The sequence below is a fragment of the Camarhynchus parvulus genome, chromosome 7 (genome assembly GCF_901933205.1).
Source record: "Camarhynchus parvulus chromosome 7, STF_HiC, whole genome shotgun sequence".
NCBI lineage: Eukaryota > Metazoa > Chordata > Aves > Passeriformes > Thraupidae > Camarhynchus > Camarhynchus parvulus.
Window position 1 is genome coordinate 11,403,332 of NC_044577.1, and position 23,625 is coordinate 11,426,956.

Below are 23,625 nucleotides of genomic sequence, written 5' to 3' on the forward strand. Positions count from 1 at the left end.
GTTGCTACATATTTGTAGCTACACCTTGTTCTTGAAAAGCAGAAATAATACAGAAGAATTTCTCATTTCTAGTTACATTTTTGGTTTTAGGCATAAAATCAATCTGGGACTTCATATGAAACAAAGTGTAATATTAAAATTCTTTCTTCTGAAATATCCAAATACAACAAATGCTAATTCAAAGCAGTTATAGGAAAAAAAAAAACATTCCCAAATCTGTTTTTCATGGTTGCACTCCCACAAAAGGCAAAATAAATCCTGAATTCAGATCTTCTGCAGATGAAAATTGCCATTGATTTACTCAGCTGTTCAGGATAGCCCCATTTTAAAGGACAGTTCTATTCCTACAGGCTTCAGTTAATTTCTTTTTACACAGAGTTACAAGAGATGATTGCATGGAAAGGCTGCATCTAGTGCAAGATGAAGTGTTTGAATTCTGCCTTATCCCCCTTCATTATGCTCTTCACCGCTAGTTGTGTCTTCCCCCTTTTCAAGTTAGCTTTTATAGCTTCCCTTTTATTCATATTATTGCTTATCTCTCCTTGAATTATTCAGTATAATTTAAAAAATAAGATTAAGCCAACACTAAGTTTTGTAAACATGAAGTCATCTCTCTATATTTTCTCATCACTATAGTATGTTGCAAGTTAACAGTAATTTTAAATATCATCATTCCAGAATTACCCTTTCCCCTCCTCTGATAAAACTAGAAATCATTTTGATAATACCAGTTACTTTTACTTTATTATGAAAACTGCTACACTGCAGCTGTTGTTCAACACAACAGTATTTTGGCATATGGGTTCTTTACATTTAGATGCCAATATACAAGCCTTTACCACTACTTCAAAATATGATAACCATTATCTATGGAGTCTAACATAACTTAAGCTATTATAACATTCTGTAATCTACATTTCCCCTCCGTTTTTGGTTTTTTTTTTGAGTCAGTCCTGGCACCTACAATACTCTAGTTAACCACCAGTGTTATTGGTATAAGTGAAGTTAGCCATAAACCACAGAACACACTCTCACAGATTCCCCAGGGAAATGACTTCTTCTCTGCAGCCTCCGAGGTGAAGTGCTCCAGCAGGTGTGACTAGGATCATGCTAAGGGACTGCAGGGACCTTTCCCAAAGTGGAACACCTTGTAATTGGTGCCAGGAGAGACAGCCCAATGTGTCCTGCTCCGAGTGGGAAGCATGGAAGCACTGAAGCTCTGCCTCAGAGGCAGCTCTGGCTCGGCACAGGCAGAACCGCGAATGACAGCAGAGTTCCAAACCCACTGGAGCAGCCACCCCAACACAGCCTGTGGGGTGAACTGCCCAGGAGCTTCCCTGCAGTGGGAAGAGCCTGGCATTGGTGCCAGGAGTTCGCTTCTGATGCAACAGCTCTGCATGCTAAGCCCTGCTTCCCAGGAAGGGACCAGACATCACCTGCTACTGAGGAGCAAGAGAGGAGCCTGGTGGGCACTTGGTGTTAACCAAGGTCAACCTAGCACATCTGTGTAAGAGCACCCTTCACCCTTCTCACCTCTCCATCAGCCCACAAGGGCTGACAGAGACAGCATCTGTCCTCAGGGTAAGCAAACTGAACACTGCACAGCATTTCATTCAGTGCCAAAATCTGAAGTGGTCAGTGCCTTTTATTTATTTCATAAACAGAAAGAATGGTAAATGCCTGTATATTTACAATTCTAGTAAATAGGGAAGTCCATAACAGTGTGATTATTTCCACAACAGCACATGAATACTGCATTCAGCAATGCTGTTCAACATAGAGACCTCAAAACCGTTATCACCAAACACACTATAGGCACCCATTACAAATACTAACATATTTCTATTTTCTTAAATAAACAAACATACAGCTTAATTCAGGAAGACCAAATGGTTCTGTGGTGCAATTCATTCCCTTTAAACATTTCTGCTGACAAACCAGGAATAATAAAAACAAACCCACTGCTTTGGAAGCCATGCGGTCCAGACTCTCACATGTGTTCTATGTAGATGCCATGCCTTTGTGCAGCACGGTTAATTTAAAAGGAGTAAATTATCCTTCTGTTAGAATAGGAAAGCATTTCTTCTTGGTAGGTACTTGACAAATCAAGTCTTTATCTTCATCACCACTTCACAGAAAGCTGGCTGCAGTCTTGATTCAGTTGAATCTTAGAACTGAGAGTTCAGAAGAAAAAACTGAATATTTTCATCTGTAGCAGCAGAACTATAACCAAGTATTTTCTAAGGGTCATTTCAGGAAAGAAGTGGTTATTAGTGAAGTCCCACTGAGCAGATTATCCCACAGAGGCAGGTTGTATATGATGGTCTAGGTAAGCTTTTCGTGTTGAATCTGGTAGTAACATGCCTGAATTAAAACAAAGTCCAGATTAGCACAAGTGCCAGTTCACAGCAAAGCATCACGCACTAAAAGGTTGATTTTTTTTTTCTATGCAAGAAAATGGAGGACAAGGCTCTCTACAAGCAGTGAAGCTACAGTGGCACTCAACACATGAGAACCTCCTGATACATAAGCTAGCAAAATGAGCAACAGGAGACTAAGGTACAAATTACATCCAACACCTAATCAAGCAAAATAGCACCATTTGGGACTTCATACTTTCACAGCTCCCAGCTATGCCAAGATGAAAGTATATTTTTGGTTACAAGTCTCTCTTTGCACTTTGACAGAAGGACTCAAAAATAGAAAATATTTTTTACAGGACAAGGATGCAGGGATGAAACATTTCAAAAGCACTCAGAGTGAAAAGCAAAGGTTTCCATCACTCTGCCTGTTGAGAGTTATTCACTTCTTCATGCTGGTTCAAATATGCTGGGTCAGGTCAGCCAGGATCAGAAACTTAATATAAATGTCTCAGACAACATTTGCACTCATGAAAAATCAGATTCTACTTTGGCTTCCACCACGTAGGTTCCTTAGTAAATTTGAACCAATGCAAACCTTCCTTTTTTGTAACATGAAACTAATAGGTCTTTAAAAAAATCCTCTGGACTCAACTATTTTGAGTTTGCACAGACAGAAAATACAATCATGATAACCTAACACTTCAGTTTAAGATTCTTCCTTAAGTTTGAGATTAACAGCCTCCCTCCAAAACAACACCACTAAAAGGCTCCACACTGCTGACTTGTCCCAAGATCCACATGATAAACACTTTTGAAGTACCAAAACAAGGTATTTCCATTATGAATGTCTGAGTTATAACATGATATTCTTCCAAACACACTCTCTTCCCATACTTAAAAAGATAAGAATACTTAATAAAATGTGGAGAGTGACAGAGTGGGGTTTTTTTCCCCTAAAACTGCATTCTTGGAAAGTCTTGATGTAATGTTAGACTTAAACTTTAATGGAATGGCTAATATCTAAAGAAGCACTTCATTTCAATTTTTGTAGGGAGAGTAAGGCTTGTTAAGTTGCAGGAGAATGAGAGGTGAGCATTTAGAACATTCCAACAGTAACCAATATTACCTTTGAGTAATCCACATTTGCTCATTACACCATTTTTCTTAAGAGGTACCTGCAATTAGGAGGTTAGCTAAAGCTTTACATTAAATTTCCCTGCCTATCCTAGTAAAAAATTTCAGTTAAAGTCAAAGAAGTTATAGCCTAATATTCATATAATTGTCCTAAGCTGACCTTCATTGCTAAAAGCTGATTATTTCCAAAGAAAGCCTTTAATAACTCTGAATAATTTTCATACCTTCAAGGTAGTGAACATGATGCCTTGCTCCCCATGCTGGAGATAGGGATCCATCAGGTCTTCGATTAAGTGCACCTCAGACCCCAGATTCCTTATCCTGCCACATGTGAGAATGGGAAAGTGAACATGGGAACACAGGTTGCCAGTATAATGTTTCTTAATTCTGAATTCAGGGCCTTTTCACAATAAAGACTGTTCAAGACTTTTTCAGACCAAAGTAAACAGTCAAATTGGAGAATTTATAGGTACAAAAGCCAGTAACTAATCCTATAACAAACAGAGGAGTGTTTAACACAGAAGTCCTTGTCCTGCCTATGCTCACTTATCACTGATGCCACCCTTGGTGCCTACCTGGCTCGTAGCACCACATAGAGAAAAACAGGAAATAAGTCATCCATGGACCACAGAAAATCTTCCTGAAGGCTCTCAAGTACACTCTGGGAGATCTCTTCAAAAGTCTGCTGGATCACCTTCAGCTTGTCAGCTGGGGTAAATGTGGTACTGTTTGGAGAGCAAAAGCAAACCAGGATAACAGTAAGCACGGAGAGATCTGCATCTAAATTACGAAGGGTTTGCTGGCCAGCATGGCCCTCCCCATGCCCATGGAGGTCAGTCAGACATTGACACTGCAGCAGCCAGGCCTGCCAAGGCTGCACAGTACCCAGGTTACAAGCACCACACCAAGGCACGCTACTGCAAGGGAGACTCTCTTCACACTTTTATGGTGTTTTAATATAGTAGTAAAAGGGGGAAAATTCCTTTCTAAAATACTCCTTATTTCTTAAAAACCTTTCTAAAATATTCCAATTTCTTAAATGTCTGCACAACAGACACAGAAAAGCCTCCCATGCTCAGGTCACTTGACCACACCTGTTTGGAAATTCATATGTGTATTTGATAGACATCTTTATGCCCTTGATTCTCAATGGCGCCCCACAGACACCTTCCAGTCGTGTTTATGAGGCAACACTTCATTCCCCAGCAGGAGAAATTGCATCTTTACTCAGAACTGGAAAACATCTTAGTGACTTCTCTTACAAAGGTGAACAAAAAAGGGTAACATGGAACGGGTCCCAGTCAAGCAAACCAGATACTACTACAACAGGAACAGTGTAACACTGAAAGACAAATTACAAAGAATTACCTGATTTGCTGTAAACATTCAACAGCAGAGGCAAAGCAGGCATCTTTTGTGTTTGATGATACCTGTGTAATCATGGTAAGATTTATCAGGCAGGTTCAGCACCCCCACTGTTCAGTGTTGAGCCTCTTTCACCAAGATAATGATTAAGAATGTAAACTATAAATTTTTTCTAATTAGAAAGTATATAATGATATAACTCTCTTAATTAAACAGCTTGAAAATCTCCTTGCTAGACTTTCATTCTCACACTTTCATAACTGGAGACCAAGCAAAGGTCTCTTGAATTCATTACCAAGTCAGCCAGTGAGTGACAAAGCTGGCCTGATGGCCACTGTAAGAAATCACAGAATGGCTGGGGCTGGAAGGGACCTCTGGGGATCATCTTGTCCAGTGCCCCTGGTAAGTCATTACTATAGTATTTAAATAGTAGGCAAAGTTAAGGGAAATACAGTAACATGGCATATCTTAAGCAAAGAGCCTGGCCAAAAATTCTTTGATCACTTTGATGATTTCAGTTTCTTGAAAGAGTCACTTGGCAAAACACGTAAACAAGGCCCAATGAACATACCTTTCTACTCTCTCCAAGGATAGACACAGTTCCTGGCCAAAACTTCCTGCAAGAAACCCAACACAGTCCACTGAGAAAACAGTCCTAAAGTATTTTTCGCATTACAGGAATGAAGTCATCATGTTCTGAGACGCAACAGCCCTTCCTCCAGGATCAACTACACCTCCCACAGGTACCCAGGAAACTGTAATTTGAAATGTCTCTGATTTTGGAGCAACATCAATCTTTACCTCCTTCCCTCACCTTCCATCTCCCCATTTTGGAAGAGGGAAGGTCTGATTCACTCTCAATCCTTCTAATTAGCTTGAAGACATGTCTAAATGCATTTAAATCAGAGAAAATACATTCAAAAACTAGGGCTTTGTTTTAGTTGCTTTACCTAATAACATGCCATAACCTGTTCCAGTTTGTCTTGTTGTACTCACGCTTGCACTCCAAGGAAGCTGAGAAGAGCCAGATCAGTTTGTTTGTTTAGGCGCAAAACGCATTCCCAGTAAATGTCCTCCTCACGCTCGTTGTCCAAGGCATAGAGCATAAACAGAGGGGGATAGAGACGTGGCAGTAAAACAGGGAGCAGCAAGCCAAAACTGGTTACCACATAGCTGCAATAAAAAACCAGAAGGGGTGGTTTGCAAAGGAAGACATAAAAAACCTAATTATCTATAAAAATTGAATGAAAATCATTGGAACAAATCTTTCATATAGCACAAACCTATTCTATGAGGGATAAGAGTAAAAAAATAAGTACAAATCCATCAAATAGCAACTCTGATAAGATTATAAATTACCTCCAGTGCTCTTATTCAAAATACTTTTCTGAAGCCCAGGCCCAAGCCTTAACTTGCTTACCAGTAACAGACAAAAGCAAGTTTTATTTTAAGTAAAGAACCACTGCACAGACAAGCATGAAATGCTTATTACAACCATAACATGGAAGTTTGCTTATCAGAATCTGTCATCAGAACCCAAGGGGAAGAAAAACCACTGCTTAGATCCATCAGTTGAATATTGTTTATCTTTCTTCCCCCAAAGAAGAAAAAAAAATGCAACAAATGCTTTGTTAGTTTTTATTTGTTTTTCCTTTATGTACCCTGGCTCAGGAGATTCTGATCTGGAATCAGATTTCCCACTGCAAAACGATCGCCTTCCTTTTGGCTCCGTTGTCAGAAATGGAATTGTGCTGCCCTCTTCCGGGAGATCAGGAAACAAGAACCTAAAAAAGCAACACACGGAACAGCATTTGAGGTCACATCAACACGTTTCCACAGATGTCAGCACTAAGGCAAGATGGGAGAGAAAAAAGACAGCAAAAATAATACATGGTGGGCTAAGACAGCACAGCTAGCACACATAGAGTACCAGCTTCCTGAAGGAAAACTTAGGCATGCCAACCCCTCCAAGGACACCTTTCCTACATTAACATCACTTCCCTCCAGACAAGGTTTCTAATTGTTAGTAATTTGGAGTATTTCTGTTTTCAGACTGGCAGGACACAATTAAAGCTGTAATTACTCTCAAGAATCTAAGCCAGCTCTTCATAGGAAGATTGTTCATCCATTGGTAAGAACTTTGATGCCATATTGGTAAGAACTTTATGGAATACACTGGCATTCTCTATCCTCACTAGTGTTCTATACCCTTTGAACACTGTCTTTGCACACCACAGACACTGTAGATCCATATTCCAGGTGAGCTGCTTACAGCCACATTTTGAAATACAATGTAGGATGTAACACACTAGGTGTAAAGAGTTTAGTTTTTCCATTTTTGACAAAATATTCAAGACTCTTTAAAAAGATAGGAAAATACAAGCAACTCCCAAAATTAAATAACAATGCCAGCACCTTTGGACTGTACAACATTAGACAGTTTCAGTACATGGGGCAGCTTTCATGAATTCAGCAGCGGTTTGACTTGGAAATGAGTCTCATTACCTGACCAGCTGGAAGATGCGCTTGAGGTAGGACTTGATCTCCCTTACAGCCTCCTGCAGCAGTCGTCGATTTGCTCCTACTCCAACATAGGTCATCCTGTAGACAGCCACCAGTGTTTCCACCAGCTTGCCCAAGGGATGCAGAGGAGTATCACAAGCCTGAGACAATGTATATTAATTGGCCAGTCAGATAGGTCAATAGCAGACAAGTTAAAAAAATGGAATCCAAAACAGATGGGTGAGAGATCCAACAACAGGCTTTCGAGAAAATATTGTAGATATCTCAAAAATGAGCTATATTTAACAAATTCCCATTTGGATTATAAAATTTCTGTGTCAGCTAAACACAATTTATAGGAGTCAAGACCGTACAAGAACTTGTGCTACTACTTGGACTAGTCATCTGCCCAGTACTCTTAAAATCAACATGCAAAAATTAGCAAGTATTTCAAGATGCTTTGCTGGGATCCAACATTAAAGAATGAAAACGGTAAATGAACAGAAAGTGACTTTAAGAGAGCATTCATTAGGTATTCAATGATTTTAGTCTTAGATGTGGACTTCAATATATTAAGTGATGAACAAGTATGAACTATGGATTACAAGAGTGCAAATATGGAAGTAATTAGGAAAGCTATTACAAAGTGAGCTTGTCATGCCTTGCCATGCCTTATTATGTGAGAATTTCAGTCACAATACCTTTATCAAATATTTTTTTATATTTTCATATTTTTCCAGGGTGAAGGCACCAATGTGTTGTGGAATGAACTCCAAACTTTCCAGTGTCTGAGTATGTGAGCGGCTCAGTAATTCCGGGCTGCAGTTTAAAAAGACAGACATTGTACAGGTTGAGACCCAAAATGGGGGAAAAACCCCTGACATTAACAACTCAACTAGTAATAAACATCAGCATGTCCCTGAAAGGGTTTGTAGTGCAGAGCAGTAAGGTTATTTTAATTAAAACTTAAAATTAAAGTTTTAATTAAAACTTTACAGCCAGAGTTTCAAGTTCAGAGCTGAGCGCAATTCCAGTTTCCCTCTCCATCCTCTTTTGCTTGGCGATACATTTTCTAGGAGCCAACCTGTCTTTGTGCTGCCGTCGGTTGGTGGTCAGAGCCACCGCAATGTTGTCCCAAGCCTTCCATCTGTCCCCCTGGCCAGGGCTCTCACAGCCAAGCTGGCTCCAGCATTCTTCAAATACTGCCTTCCATTTCTCATCAGGGGACACTGCCAGGATCCCAAGCTTCCGCCTAATAAAATGACCAGTGGGTCTGTTAAAATCAAATAGCAATGAAACAACACATTCAGCTTGAAAACCACCCATGGCCAATGTCAATCTCATCTCTCACACTGTTTTACCAAAAGCTGAGAAACTTAACAGACTCTACTGTGAACCAAGTTTTATCACTAAGAATAAAGTTAGAGCCTACTACTAATACCTATATTAGAGAACAGCTATGAACCTTGTTAGTTTTACTCTTTCTTGCAGCCTTCCAGGAAATAGTACAACAAAGGGCTAGTGCTTATCTTCACCACTGGTATTCATTCAGAAGTTTCAGGACACATTTGTGTAGCAAGGACACAGCACAAGTAAGTCCCAAGTATCTCACTGTCCTGGAGTGTACAAGTAGCACAGCTACCCACATAAATACCAAGGATGGCCACACAGCTTCTGACCCTGAAGTAGTAGCTACAGATAATGCTGCAGGGCATGTTAGGGATGTGCTGATAGAGAGCAAAACCAGCTCAGGCATCCTTTCACTGCCAGACAATGCTCAGGGATCATCTATAGCCAGAAGAAAACCAATAGCTCTTCTTTGCATGTAGATAGATAAAGATATCTCAGACATATAATGAAATTTACGGCTTTGAAAAGCTTTCTCAAAACAAGTAAGTGCTGTCAGGGTTAACAGGTCTATGTTGATTTAAATCAAGTGTCAGAAATTGTCAGACCTCTCATTAATATTTCTTCCAGCACATTTGAGACAGGAACTAGCAACGCAGGTAATTTCTCCATGCTGCCAGTTTCACAAAGCAGAAAAAGTAGGCTCTAAGCCTTTTCAGAAATTATACCAGAAGATTTTCAACTTGAAGACAGTCAGAAGAGGACAGATGAAACCTTTATTTCACAAGCAATCCTCAAAAATATGTATATACATTTATTCATAGACTCCCTACTGGGGTAAAAAGCAGACAGCTGCAAAGGCTGCAAGTGTTCAGTTCAGCAGGGAGGCCCTGCTTAACTTGCATGCTCTTGTAGGTGTCAGCACTGTCAAAAGAAATTACCAGTAAAAGCTTCAGGAAGCCAACTGACAAGTAATCTATGTAAAAATATTAGAGCTGTGTTTCCCATTTTAATCTGAAATTTCAGAGCACGTTTCCAAGACATTGGATCCCATACAGCAATTGCTAAACTATTACATGGTGCTACTGCATACCAACATCTCCCATCAACTCTTTACTTCACTTTCTTTTACTCGAAGATATATAAATTAGAACTTTAACATGTTTTGGTTTTTTCCCCCAGAAAGAATTAAGCAAATTGCCCTAAGGCATCTGCTATACAGAGGGGTTTATGGATACTTTACAAAGTGATCTTTGCCAAGGTATTAAAATGCTCTTCTGCAAATCAGCAACCTTCTATTTTCTTACACACTGTTTGGAAGAGGGGGAGGATCTAGTCAATTCTGTCCAAATATATCCCCACTGGCATTATTAAATGACACACTTCATTCATTAATTTGCTAACAAGGTAACTGGCAGAAGGCAGAGAGGTCTGTGATTAACTCAGCCATTCTAATGGAACTGAAGTCTTTCTCAAGAGCTCAGAAGTCAGCAGCAGCTGTGAACTCAGATTCTATCAATCAGCTCCAACATAAACAAAAAAATTGAGACTGCTACGACACAGTAGCAGCACATCAGCTGTCCTGTAATTTCATGCCATTATTTGCATATTCAAGTAGTAATTAAAGCAAGAATAACTATAACAGAATGTTTATCTTACTTTATTTCTTGAGCAGGAAGAAAGAGAAAAAATGTTTTCAAAATGTTTTCACTGTTTCTTTGGAAGAAGTATTTTTGACTGGTCTTTGAAAAAAGACAATTGTTCTGTTCCTAAGTAATACTGAACTGTATTTATTATTTAAAATCATAATTATTTATTATTCAACACTCACAGTGCTTTAGGCTTGTCCTTTTCATTCTCATACAAACTAGGTTTGAAGTAGGTTCCTGTGATTTTTATTCCAGATCCCCACTCTCCACTGAAGAGACCTTCAATATAATCTCCATTTGGCAAGGTCAGTGTTCCCTTGAGAAAAGATAATAAAAATATTTAACTAAAATCCATTGGGAACCAAATGACACCCTTTTTATTTTCTTGGATGGTTAACAGCTTACAAGTGACAACTGCAATACTGACCTTTCCACTCAGAGTCCAGTTATCTGAAAATTCCCCCTCATAGACAGTATCATCCTCAGAAAGCAGAATTCCAGTCCCCTACAAAAAGAATCATAAAGAACACAAAGCAGTAATTATAACAGAAGGGCAGACCACAAATCTAAAGATGCACTTTAGAAAAACTGTTATTAATTCTTAGCGAATAGTAATTTCTAAGCTCTTTCCGAAGTAGTCCTAGGTAAAACAGAGCAGGGACAATAAAGGCAATTCTAAAAGCATGGGCAATAAAAGATTAGAAGAACAGAAAGTATCCTTCCACAGCCTAACACACACTCATCTGCCTCACAAAGCTGCCACACTCAGAGAAGTCCCTAAGCCCAGGGTCTGGTGTCCAACTCACCATCATTTTGTTGCTGCTGAAGGCTCCTTCGTAATACAGTCCAAACTGAGTAACCACAACACCATTGCCTTGGCAAACATCATCTTGCCACATGCCCATATACTTTTCTCCTCTAAAGAAAAATGAAGTGGGAAAAACAGAGCCTAAATAGTACATCTCTAGTCTTTCTTTGGCTTTACAGCCACACTGACCACTACAGCAATCATCAGAAGAGCATCATAGAGCACTTGCTTTGGGTCTGTCAGTTTAGGTTCACCAGACTCTTTTTGATACAAATAAATCAGAGTGAACTTTCTTTCCCAATTCACATTTCAATTTGGCCACTTCCAAGCAAGCTGATGAGCTGAAACAGTGCTGCAGCCCTGTTAAGCCCACTGCATGCCCCAAGGAACTTGAGAAGCTTGTTTTGCCAAAGTTTTATTTCTTTTACCTAAAGTCTGATGGCTCAAACTGAAGAGAATAAAAAATCAAAAGAAACCAAGCTGTTCTTCTTGGGGAATAGGATAGAGACCTAGAAATTCATACATAACATTTCTGAAATATTAAGAGTACAAATATTCTGAAGAAACACAATATTGTACCAAGTTTCTGTATAACAGCCTAACAAAGGTCACGATATAAAAAATTTATTAGACTATTAAAGATTGCTTACAAATAAACATCAGCCCCTTTCAGACTATTTAAAATACTTTTCTTTATATAAAAGTGCACAGATGTCAGGCTAGAGTTGTTTGAAACTTAGCGCAAATCCCAAATATTTCCAAACAATCTATTTTTCCAGTTGTTCTGAAAGAGAATGTGACATTTTCCCCATGCAATTAATAAAAATGAACTTCTCAAGACCTTTTTTTCTGCTTTTAGAGGGAAGCTAGTGATTGCTTTGATACAATTCTGCTTGTTACCAAGCATTTTCCTTGAAATGTACCCAGGAAAAACTGTTTATAGTAAAGAGAGAAAGCCCATCCAATAAACTAAGCTCAGGGTGTTTCCCAGCTGACTGGTCCCATAGGGTGGCAGGAAGCTTGTCTGATGATTCATCCTGCCAACTACAGAGGCCTCTGCTGGGTGAAGGGCCCTTGGAGAGAGATTCTGCATGCCCAGTTACTGGGATGGAAACTCAAAGTCCCACTTGCTCAAACTGTTTTGCAAAAATGACAGCAGGCAATAGTGTCTGCAGTTATTCCTTTTTTGTCTGGGCTGCAGAATAAGTACAGAAAACAAATCCTGAGGTCACAAAGATACACAGATTACCTCCCTGAGACCAGGAGCAAAACTACATCAAGGCAGCTCACTCATGTTTGAGTAGTGCTGGAGTGAAAAGCAAATGCCACACTCCTCCTTCACCATGAACTAACATTGCATTTACAAATTCTGGAGGCGAGAGGATTTGCAAGAAAAGCTGGTATCTATTTGTCCTAGGAAAATAAATTACTAAAAGAAAGTATGCAGACACACAGGGTAAGAACAACCGCCAGCCCTGAGCAAGACTAGGTGCAAAACCAACATGAGGAAATACCTAGAGATGTTACAACAGCTCTGTTTCAGAAAAACATCTCTTTACACTCCAGACTTTTGCCTGCTTGGCTTTTCAAGTGAGCACTCAGTTAAACCAACAACAGTTCCTTGGGCATTGACCAAAAGCTCTTTCCAGAAAAACAACCATTAAATTGGTGACTGAAAGACAGATGATATTGATGTGTGCTCAGGGTTCATTTATTGCACATATTGAGGGCAAGTCTGTCTCTGAGACCATCATTTCAGTAATCTGCCCTGAGAGGAAGCATCTTCCCTCCAATGCATGGGCAGAATAAGCCAGTGGAAAACCTGAGCATGAGTTGAAATTCATGAGCACCATTATCTGCCACTGAAGAACCCAGTCTCATAGGCCTGAGATGAAAGAATACTCCTCATGAATTCTTAACACTTTCAGCACATGCAGAACACAGCACCTCAATAAGACACCATACTCAGAGCTAGATTTCAGGCAGAAGTATGACAGAAAACAAGACAGAAAAAAACAGTGCAATCCATCCACCACTCACTCTAGAAGCAGCACCAAAAAGCAGTTCCTAGACCCAGAAAGCCCAGCAATAAAGAAAAAAAAAAAGACATGCACTATTACTGGTACTCACAAATCAAATCCTTTCCTACTCTTTTTGCAATTGCATGTCATACCCAGGTTTTAAGGATTTGTGAAGCATTACCTTGTGATATCATCAAAAACTCCATAACCACTCTTCTTGTCCATTATCCACTGTCCAATGAACATACTGGGAGAAGAAGAGGTCAGCTTCCCACTGCGCAGCAGCCCGTGCCCGTGCCGCATGTTATCCTGGAAACACCCTTCATACACCTCACCCGTGGCATAGCTGCAACAGCAACAACAACACAGGAACAGCTAAGAGTCCTTCATCTACTGCTCTGCTGGGGGGCTGGTTTGGGAGTATTTCATTGCTTTGTTTTGCTGGGTGCTTCCCCCAGACAGACAAACCCTCTCTTTTTCCTTCTAGGAATTGCATTACAACCACACCAAACAGCAACTACAGTTAAAGTATGTCTGGGATAAAAGTGATCCTTTAATGCAAGTCTTTCGATGCTTTATTGTTTTAAAGCCACTCTCTGCCCAACAAGCAAGGCCATTGGAGGTGATAATTTATCTCTCAGAATAAAGAATCCTCTCTTATTGGCAGTTGGCAGCAACATTAGAGCAGACATTAATAACTGACCACTGTACAAGTTGCATTGTGAGCAAAGCAAAATAAGCCACACTAACCACAACCACAAGTCTGCAATGTAAGGAAGCTACACACAGAGCCTTGGTCAGAGCATCAGCCCTGCTCTCCTGCAGCCATGCAGTGCCAGCAACACAAGTGCCACAAGTTACCTGTACACTCCATGCCCACACATTTTGCCTTCCTTCCAGTATCCCACATAATGGTCCTCTTTATTCAGTGCTTTGTTAGGCACTCTGTATTCCCCATACCTGCCAGGGCAGAGATGGAACACAAGCAGCTGTAACACCAACACATTTCATTAACAGAGCAGATACAAATCACATAGCCATCCTAAAATCAGAATGCTCTCTCTCATTTTTGGGCATCTTTAACTACAGCAGTCACAGATGATAGTTTTTATGAGAAAGCAAGAATTCCAGCATCACTAGATGGTCAATTTAGTCCATAGTGCTCTCTCCTGTTTGATTGTGACATATTGTAAATACTGCTCTCACAGCCACAATGCAGTGTTTTTCCCAGGCCATGAGTCTTTTCAAATCATAAGACTGCTTCTACCTATACTATTTTCTTCAGCTCTTGATACTCCAAGTACACTCTATTTCAGGGAAAGATAAAGGCATGTACTGCTATAGAAAAGATTTTTTCAAAAGATGCTAGCTTCCAATAATGCTCAGTGACAAGGAATTATTCACAGTTTCAGTATGCCTGAAAAGAATGAGATACACAACTGTATTTATTGATTTTCATCTCCTGAGGAGATCAAAATCCAGTTCTGAAGGTTCTCCTCAGAACATGTCCACCCAACATGACATTGCTGTTAACTGCTGAGACTACAACATGTATGCTGAAATACAAATATATATATTTGATAATTTCAGCAATTACAGTTAAATACTAATCCATTTCTTTCTGGCTGGGACTTGTTTGCGGTATTTCCATCTCCAACAACCCTAAAATCTCCAGGATTAGTTACTTAGTTGCAAATGAGCAAAGCTCTAATCTTGCTTTATAGTTTGACATTATACCAACAGCCAAGAGGAATTTTAAAAAGCTGTCTGTAGTCAGACCCCATTTCTATTTCCCCTCCGACCCAGTATTTTGGAAATACATCCCAAAGTCAATGAGACTTCTCACATATTTTTATCCTGCCCAATACAGACATGTCTGCTCACAAGATGCATATAAAAATGCCTTTGGAAAAAAATTGATCTCTCAGCCTCAACAGTGTTCTAAGCAGATTCTTAGCAATGAAGTCCACAGATTAATTCAAAGCTGTGTAATACACTGAGTTATTTTCAAGTGGTTTTATTTGTTTCACCAGATAACATGATAATGTTCAGACCTTCCATTCAGCCTACTTTCAGTCTCCTCTGTACTAGTTATCTTCATCACCAAGATCACATACTCTCATTAGTTTTCACCCAAACCCTGAAGTCTCAGTTCAAGATTTTGTCTCTTTTCTAAATTACTAAACCTTTGCTCTACCAGAAATGTAGCAAAGAAAACACTAGAAAAGATGCATCACTATGTTGTAAGACAGGCCAGTAAGATTCACTGCAAAACCTTTAATTAAAAAGGTTTTGTTGTTTTCTCCTACAACAAAAAGTATTTCTTGCCTGGCTCCACAAGTAGTTAGAATCTCTTACCCATCCTCCAGCCCAGTCCGGAAGGTCCCAGAGTACATTCGTCCATCTGCCCATTTTAGGATCCCTCTGGAAAAAAATACAAACCCATGCAAATATGTAAGATAATCAGTTCACTTTGCACTTTACAAATACTTTCTGTGAGTGAGTCTACTTATTGCTACAGCAACCACTTCATTTTGGTTTTAACAGCTCCATTCCAATGCTTTTACCTCCCATGGGGTTTTCCTGAAAGCCACCTCCCATCATAAACAGCATCCTTGAATCGAGGGTCCTTGTAGAAGGTGTATTTGGCACTGCGAGAAATAGGAGGTTCCTGTCTTGGCACGTTCCCACCAGTTCCATACAGAATCATGTCAGAAGTCCCTCTAAGGGCCTGATCCACTGCTTGGCTTATTGCCCTCAGCCACTTGGTCTGAAACAGAAAGTGGTTCATGACAGAATTTAGCCAGCACCTGTCTCTGCACTGGCTCTCACCTTTACAGCAAGCACAATCATGCCACTGGCACTGCTCAGCACAGTGCTGTGCACTGTAACACTGCTACACTCAGGCACCATGTACAGCCAGCCTGCACACTCAGCTGCAGAAAGATTTCATTATTGGGGAATACTCAGGCAATCCTTCTCCCACTCTGGTTTCACAGTAGGGGAAAAAAGCCTCATTTGTATCACTAAAACCATGTCAAATTTGTAGAAATGCCCACCTTCTCCTGTGGTGTTGAAGAAACAAGAACAAATTGCTCTTCAGGTGTTGTAATCTTCAGCCCGTTCCTACACAGGGGAAAGGTATTTTCATCTGTGAAATTCCATCCTGAAATGCCAAGGTTTCTTAGAGCATTGATATTGTGTTTTCCCTTCCCTACCCCAGCTAGCATTCCCTTTAAGTTAGCAATAAAAAGAAGCAGCAGCAAAGAAGACTTGCTTCCCTCTCAACCACCTTATTCTTTCTGATGTTTACACAACTTTTTTTTAAGACACAGAAATACATTTTCTGAAACAAGAAAAAAGGGTAGACGTGGCTACAATCACTGCATTCCACTCAAAGTTCACAGTAATTGATTACAAAATGCTCATCATCTCTCCCAGAAGATCAGACTATTTCAGCATCACAAGCAAGACTACTCACACATTACCAGCTTCTTCTGAAAGAGCTTCTACCCACAGTGTGGACAAGGGAAAGATATGATGTGTTGAGAACTGTAGAAAAGGAGAAGGGAAACATCACCAGTTACTGATCCATTAACCCGGCCCCATTTTTTTCCAAATGGTTTATTTTTCCCCTTTGTTTGAGAACTAGGAAAAAATGAGCATTAGGGACTCTTTCCACCACTTTACTTCAAGCAACAGCCAACAGAAACCATGGCAGTCACAGGGCAATGCAATCAAATGTTAAAAAGACACATAGTTTTAGATTTATTTTTACACTGGAAAAACTTCACTATATGAAAAATATGTGATGTTGTTTGAAGCAGAGAAAAGGTTTTGCTGCTGGCTGCAAGCTGGCTCACCTGAGCATGTACCAGAGCATCGTTGAAGAGGATGAACCAGTTCACAGAGAACCTTCCCGCGTGCTGCAGGGACAGGGCCCGATTGCTGCTCTCGCAGATCAAACGCCGCTCGGGCTTCCGCAAGGAGTCCTGCAGGGGGGTCAACAGCAAAATGACACAATCCCACTCCTCACTGACTGTGACTGAAGGTTGGTGCTTTAGTCTTATACAGTAAAGGCCCAACCTTTCCAAAGTAAAGAGCACTACAGCAACACCAGCTGGAAAACACAGCAAGTGCAACTGGGACAGCAGCATCAGTAATAGACACAGACACTAAGAGCAAGAGATTCAAGCTGCAGATGGACTGGCAATCATCACCATACCGTCATTTTCCCAGGAAAGGTCTTCCAGAAGCCAAGGGTGTATTCTGCTTCTTTCATTTTTCTGCTAAGATGAACAGCAAGATTCTCGTAACATGAACTAGAATCCTGCAGCTTCTGGTATTCTGGAGATGCCTGTAGGGCACACAGTAAGACAGAGCTGCTGATCCCCTGTACCAACACCACCAACCAAGCTGCAATACAACTGCTCATTTTATTAAATCAGCACTAAGGGCACGACAGTTGGTCTGGGTAATAAACAGAGCAGACAGTTATTTTCTTGGTCACATGTTCTGTTAGTGTCCTGATAGTTTTTCAAAATCACAAGGTGGTCCCTGAATGTTACATGGAGAATGATTAATACACAATTACATGATCTATTTTCTTGCAGCTTAACAAGCTGTCCCAGAAGTAGTGCTTGTAATTGCAGGAACAATACTCTAAATTACTAATTACAATATTGGGCTAAATGTACAAGTAGTTACTGTGCCTGTTTAGTCATCTTTTATTTCAAAACAAAGTAATTATACACATCTAAATGGGTGGTAAAAGTCTACCTAATATATATGTAGTGTTTTTTGTAGAGTATTACAGCCAAGGGTAGCTGCAATGATGCCAGATGAAACTGAAAAGCAACAGGCAAACATCAAAACAATATATTTGCAATTAAGCACTCAGTCACACAAACAAGCTCTGGTAGAATAACAAGTTTCTACCTGTCACACGATTTGTGCAGGTGGTGTAAGATTATGCAAATAAATCTCCAAGATCTTCCCTGCAGCAAATACAAGTTTGAAGTAGCTCCTCTGAGGAATAAACTGGTTTTAATTACCTGGCATTTGCTTCACACAGTCACTTCCAAGCTATAAGTTTCATGTGTTTATTTATTGCACTATAGATAGAAAAACCATCCTACCACTTCAAAACACGTGGCAAGCTTTAGCAAAGTTCTGGCATAATTATGAAGTCGTCCAAATGGCATGAAAAACAGAGCATTCAAAACTTCTACTAGCTGAAGGCTTTCCTCATTCTTCTCAGACAGTTTCAGTAACAGCTCCAGGTTTTTACTCAAGAAGTCCCTAAATTATGGGACCATTGAGAAACAGAGGGACGAGAGAAGAAAAAAGACATTAAGACATCAGTGATGTTTCATGTAAATGAGCCCAGATCACCCCTTTTTGAATTATCATAAACCAATAAAAATAAGGACAAATGCACGCTGCTTATTCATCTATTTACAATTTAGTCTGAGGAAGTACAGCAATAAAGATATGTAGCTAAAACTGCAACACAAGACTTGTTTTTTACTTCTAATTTCATACACTCAGTCAAACTGGCTGAAGGAGGTTGACTATGTTGCTCACTTGGAGTGTAACCAATTGCCTTTTTCCTCTTTACCACTTGATGAGTAAAGAACAAACAGGTGGGAAAGACATCCCCATTGCTTTTAGAGTAGCAAGTTTCTAGCACTCTTGATTCATGCAAGAAGGCCTGAAAGAATCTTAACTTTGCTCTAGTGCACTTCCCTAAATATACTGAAATTATTTCTTCTCCCTCTGTTGTTCAAGGCAACTGAGCAGTTCTTCCCCTAACTACAGAAATTACATCCTACCTCAGAGAAAGGCAGGAAATCTGTTCAATCCTCAGTCTGATTTCCAAGAGGGAGAACTAATCTAGTTCAGAGAAGAAGAGGGAAATGATTCTGAAAACAGTATGTTAGCATGCAAACCCAGGATTTCCTCATTAAAAGGAAAGCACACATATTTTTCCCTCTCCTTTGCTGTATGTGTGTGCTCACCAGTGCAGGCACATAGGACAGGTGCACTGAAACACATCCAGCTGGGAAACATTTAAACCACAAGTTGCAAGAATCAGGTGAGGCTGAGAAAACAGGCCCCAGGGACAGCAAAACAGATCAGAGTTCACAGTAGACTCCCTAAGAATGCTACATGATTAGTGAGATGCCATGTCACACAAACTACTGTACCTTGTCCAGGTCTGCTAGTGGTACTTAAGAACTCTGTTACTGAACAAGCCTTAGGAATAAAGTCTTCTTTAGAGAGGACTGTTTTTCCTAATTTTAAATTTATGCCTCTGGACAGCTTGCTATTTTTAATTTTGAGATCCTTGCATGGAGGTTTCTCTGTTGAAAAGCACCAAATAATAACAGACAACACTCACTACAGCTTGTCTACTCTTTTAAAACAGGACATCTCAAAAACCTGCCAACTATGGCGACTCCCATTGAAGCTGGCACTTTTTTTAAAGTCAGGACTACATCTAATGCATTCATGCTGCAGAACATCCATAAAAGATGGGCTGACATCATTAACCATTTATTTAAGGCAGTACCCCTCCAGGAAGGAGTGGGGGGAAATTCATCATTAGCAGCAAAGATATTCTTAACTTTCCTCTGCAAGAAGCAGGACAAAACTTGTACAACATCTCTTCCCTGAAGTGTTATTTACCTAATGAGACCCTGGTTGCAGTAGGAGAAACTGTGACACCCAGCAGTGACAACTGATGTGATGAATTCAGCACTGGGTGATTTCAGTATGAATTATAAACAAGCTTATATTTGAACTAAGATTTCCTCTAAGTCACCCTAAAAATCCTGACCAATGAAAAAAGATTCTCATTGTCTCAGTAGGGTGATTCTGTATTTATACTTTGGCACTGATCCTCAGAGGGCAGAATATTCTTCGTCCTAGGTAGCAGCGTTTCCAAGAACTTCCAGTACCATAATTTACACTGCATTCAAAGCACTCCACGAACATTAACTGAACTACTCCCAGTTACAGAACTTGTGAAGGAAAGGCAGCAATTCTACAGACAAATTAAAAATTACCCTCAGTACAACAAGTTCTTCAAAGCATTAGGGTGAGACCCAGTGTGATTATTTTATTTCCTAGGCAAAAACTCTACAGAAATGAGAAAAAAGCTTCAGGATCTGGAAACCTCAACTGTACTGTCTCAGGCCTTAAAATAGAATTCTTTCCTCACACTTACAGCATCTAGGCATGAAACAGAGCAAAGAAACCTCGAGAGACAGAGAAGATGCACATGCAGAAATATTATTTTTGCATCATTTTAAAGCACTTCCATAAACTTAAAGAATTCAAATGAAATGAATTCACCTAATCTACTGGAGCTAATATTCTTTGGTATTCTTGACAGTAACATTTAAAAGAATAAACATTAACACTGAATAATGACGAACATTTAACCTAATTTATCTAAAGTTTTAAAAAATCATGATTTGAACTCTATGTTTCTTTGAAGGAATTTCCAATAAGAAGCTTTTTTTCCTCCTTTCTCCACCTTCAAGATGAACTAAATGAACTCAGCAGCATTTTAACCTAAATTTTTATCACAGTTAAGAGGAGGTAACTTTCTCTTTATTTGAAGGAAAAGGAATTAGTGTACTCAAGTATGCTGACAGCAAGTCTCTGCATGGTAATTACTACACACACACACTCTCCATTCTTTACAGTTCTTTGCTAATTGATAAAAATATCCACAAATGGTAAAGGTTTGCTTACATTGCTGGCTTTGCAAGGAGCATAAATCCTCCCATTACAAGGAAGTTTGCTACTGAAGTACAATACCTAATATAGGGAAGAAAAAGATCATCAATTACAAAATGAAAATATCCCGGAAAGCAGCAACTGTTGAAATGTCCAAGAGTTTATGATGGCCTCTGTAATATCTTTTACTACACAAGTTATACAGTACTTGAGGAACACTCAGTGTTACTGAACACTTGGCATTCACCTTCCACATGGAGCACTGAACATGCATTACTACACATATCTGCTGCCATTAGCACAATGCAGAGGGCTTTTTGTTTCTCTCAGATTCGGGTGTGTACAGAATAAACCACCTGTTTGAATCATTTAGTACTACTAGCTGCTAATCACAGTCAGGATGGAAATTTCAAGAGAGGAATTTTCTCTTTTCCTGCTATTCAACATTCTATGACTTCTCCCCACCATCATTAAAAAAACAAAACAAAACCAAACAACCTTTATCCAAGGGAAGAGGTCTCTGCTTAGCCCATTTAACAGATTATACTTGTGTTGCCTGACTGATCCTTGAAAGATACTCATGGTGTAACATCAAGGCTCTGATGCCATACACATAAAAACATGTAAGCAATAGGGAGCAAAGTGGAAGAGCAGAAGACAAGCAGTAGTGAGAATAGAGATTAGGTATTTCAGTCTTTGAGGAAGAAAAAATTAAAATTTTCTATTCTGAGTAATGAGAACCAATTTTGAAAATCCAGGTTGCAAGGAAAATTCGAGTTGTAGACCAAGTAAGCAAATGAGAAAACACATATTTAGAATTATGAACAATCTATATGATAAACAAAGATGAAAGCTACTTTTAGGGTGATACAGTATAAGTTCATCACTGACCTAGCAAAAATGTTCTTGGTTGTGCCTGTGTTCAAAAATGTGCAACTAGTTGTCCATTCAAATCGCTACTGCATAACAAAGTTGACAACTACTGCATAACAACTCAAAATTTTTTCCTTAGATATTTTCAGATATCTGATAACCAAGGCTACATTCACATACAACACTTTTCAACTTTCTGTTAAGCCATTATTTTTCACAAAAAACTTTAAGTATTAAGTATGATGAGACTTCTGTCACATTTAAATAAAATTGTCCAGAAACTAGAAGTTACTGACAGGAAAGACAGAAAACAGGTTGACTGCATAGATTTTCTCTCCCAAATGCATTAAGCCAATAAAAACAATAAGTAGGAAAATCCAGACTTAATTCTCAGTACTAAAGCAGCTCCAGCTTTTGGGTGACAGGTGTAATGCCAGCTGTTTAGCAGGCATGAGGACAGAAGAATTTTTGTCTGAAAGACAATCTTTAGTTAATGACTACTGAAAAAGCATTTTGTAACCTCAATAAACCCCCACAGGTAGTTTTAATTAGCAGCCTAGCAATGGTAAATCTTATCACATTATACTACAAGATTCTTTATAAGACATGAATATTCAGGCTTATAGGCAGCAACCAAAGAAGAGTTTGTACCCAGAGTTTTACACAAAGGAAGGTGATACTGTTCATGTGCTCCACTGGTGAAGACTTGGAAATACATCTCACTACAAAATGAATCCATTTGTGTAAAACTCCACACATTTCTAAACCACAACAATGCAACAGTCACATAGCTTTCCTTATGACCTACTTTCCCTTAACTCAGGGCTTGTTGCAGTCAGTAGATTAAGCCTGCAGAGACTCAAGATGAGAGGGAATTGGATACTTGCTCAGTGTAACTATCCAAAAAGAGACTGGAATGCTTCAGGATGGCCAAGCTCCTGGCTTCTTTTACTCCATGAAGAAAGCTACTTAAAGAAGCTCCATGTTGACCAATGAGATAGCACAGCTTGCTGAACCTGCTTGCCATTTCCTGCAACAACTGGATTGCATTTGCATTGCCCAAATTATCTGTAACAGACCAGAAAGCAATTTAGCTTACCTTACCAAACAGCAGCACCCATTAACAGATAGAATCTCAACATGGTGCAATTTAGATGTTTTATCAGCACTTTCACCTCATGGATACATTATCCAGAATCAGAAATTCAACAGTTTTAGACTAAATACAGCTCAAATAATGAAGATATTTCAGGTGAAACCATCACGAAAGTGCAAATATTAACAGAATGAACAATGTCAAAATGCAACTGTCTTTCACCTCTTCATCCAAACAGGGGAGAAAGCAAGAGCTTTGTTTTATCTCAAAAGTATATTATTAGGTTTAAACTTTGCATAACAGAAATTTGTTGTGGAATGTAGGGGAAACAATATCAGGGAAAACATTAAAAGAAGGTCTTACCTAAACCTAAAAGAGGTCTAAGAACCTGAGATTTGATCTCACTCAGTCTGAAATAAAACCTTCTCTCAGTAGCAGCCAACTCATGCAAACTGGCAATATATCCCATTACGTTTTTGTCAACTAAGGCCAGACAGTTGTCACCACCAGCTATCACATTGCTTATGTACCCTATCTGAAAGATGAAAAAGAGAAAAGAAAAACAGCAGCTTTAATGCTTTTCTTTTTACACTCCAATTTAAAAATAGAGTAATGCAAATAAAGCATATTTTGCAGAGCTAAGTGATGGTAATTGATAGTAAGCATTAATTACCTTCAGTGACAAACAACCCATTCAATACTGTCTTAATAAAGGAAT

General features: G+C 39.4%; 1 protein-coding gene across 1 annotated transcript in view; it reads right to left on the reverse strand.

Annotated features, from left to right (window-relative positions):
* Positions 1 to 1,077: 1,077 nt before the first annotated feature.
* ALS2 (alsin Rho guanine nucleotide exchange factor ALS2) overlaps positions 1,078 to 23,625 on the reverse strand; it is a 37,572-nt gene continuing 15,024 nt past the window's right edge. The window contains exons 10-34 of the mRNA XM_030952406.1: positions 23,271 to 23,442; positions 22,699 to 22,879; positions 20,954 to 21,019; positions 18,328 to 18,490; positions 17,415 to 17,546; positions 17,053 to 17,181; positions 16,671 to 16,741; positions 16,249 to 16,315; positions 15,757 to 15,959; positions 15,548 to 15,613; positions 14,051 to 14,149; positions 13,371 to 13,535; positions 11,167 to 11,278; positions 10,788 to 10,865; positions 10,543 to 10,676; positions 8,449 to 8,616; positions 8,066 to 8,183; positions 7,368 to 7,525; positions 6,524 to 6,646; positions 5,859 to 6,035; positions 5,434 to 5,479; positions 4,866 to 4,927; positions 4,073 to 4,222; positions 3,722 to 3,818; positions 1,078 to 2,364 (exon numbers count right to left, since the gene is read on the reverse strand). Of these exons, the coding sequence (XP_030808266.1) occupies positions 2,326 to 2,364; positions 3,722 to 3,818; positions 4,073 to 4,222; positions 4,866 to 4,927; positions 5,434 to 5,479; positions 5,859 to 6,035; positions 6,524 to 6,646; positions 7,368 to 7,525; positions 8,066 to 8,183; positions 8,449 to 8,616; positions 10,543 to 10,676; positions 10,788 to 10,865; positions 11,167 to 11,278; positions 13,371 to 13,535; positions 14,051 to 14,149; positions 15,548 to 15,613; positions 15,757 to 15,959; positions 16,249 to 16,315; positions 16,671 to 16,741; positions 17,053 to 17,181; positions 17,415 to 17,546; positions 18,328 to 18,490; positions 20,954 to 21,019; positions 22,699 to 22,879; positions 23,271 to 23,442 (2,976 nt within the window). The 3' untranslated portion in view covers positions 1,078 to 2,325. The remainder of the gene's footprint in view (positions 2,365 to 3,721; positions 3,819 to 4,072; positions 4,223 to 4,865; positions 4,928 to 5,433; positions 5,480 to 5,858; positions 6,036 to 6,523; positions 6,647 to 7,367; positions 7,526 to 8,065; positions 8,184 to 8,448; positions 8,617 to 10,542; positions 10,677 to 10,787; positions 10,866 to 11,166; positions 11,279 to 13,370; positions 13,536 to 14,050; positions 14,150 to 15,547; positions 15,614 to 15,756; positions 15,960 to 16,248; positions 16,316 to 16,670; positions 16,742 to 17,052; positions 17,182 to 17,414; positions 17,547 to 18,327; positions 18,491 to 20,953; positions 21,020 to 22,698; positions 22,880 to 23,270; positions 23,443 to 23,625) is intronic.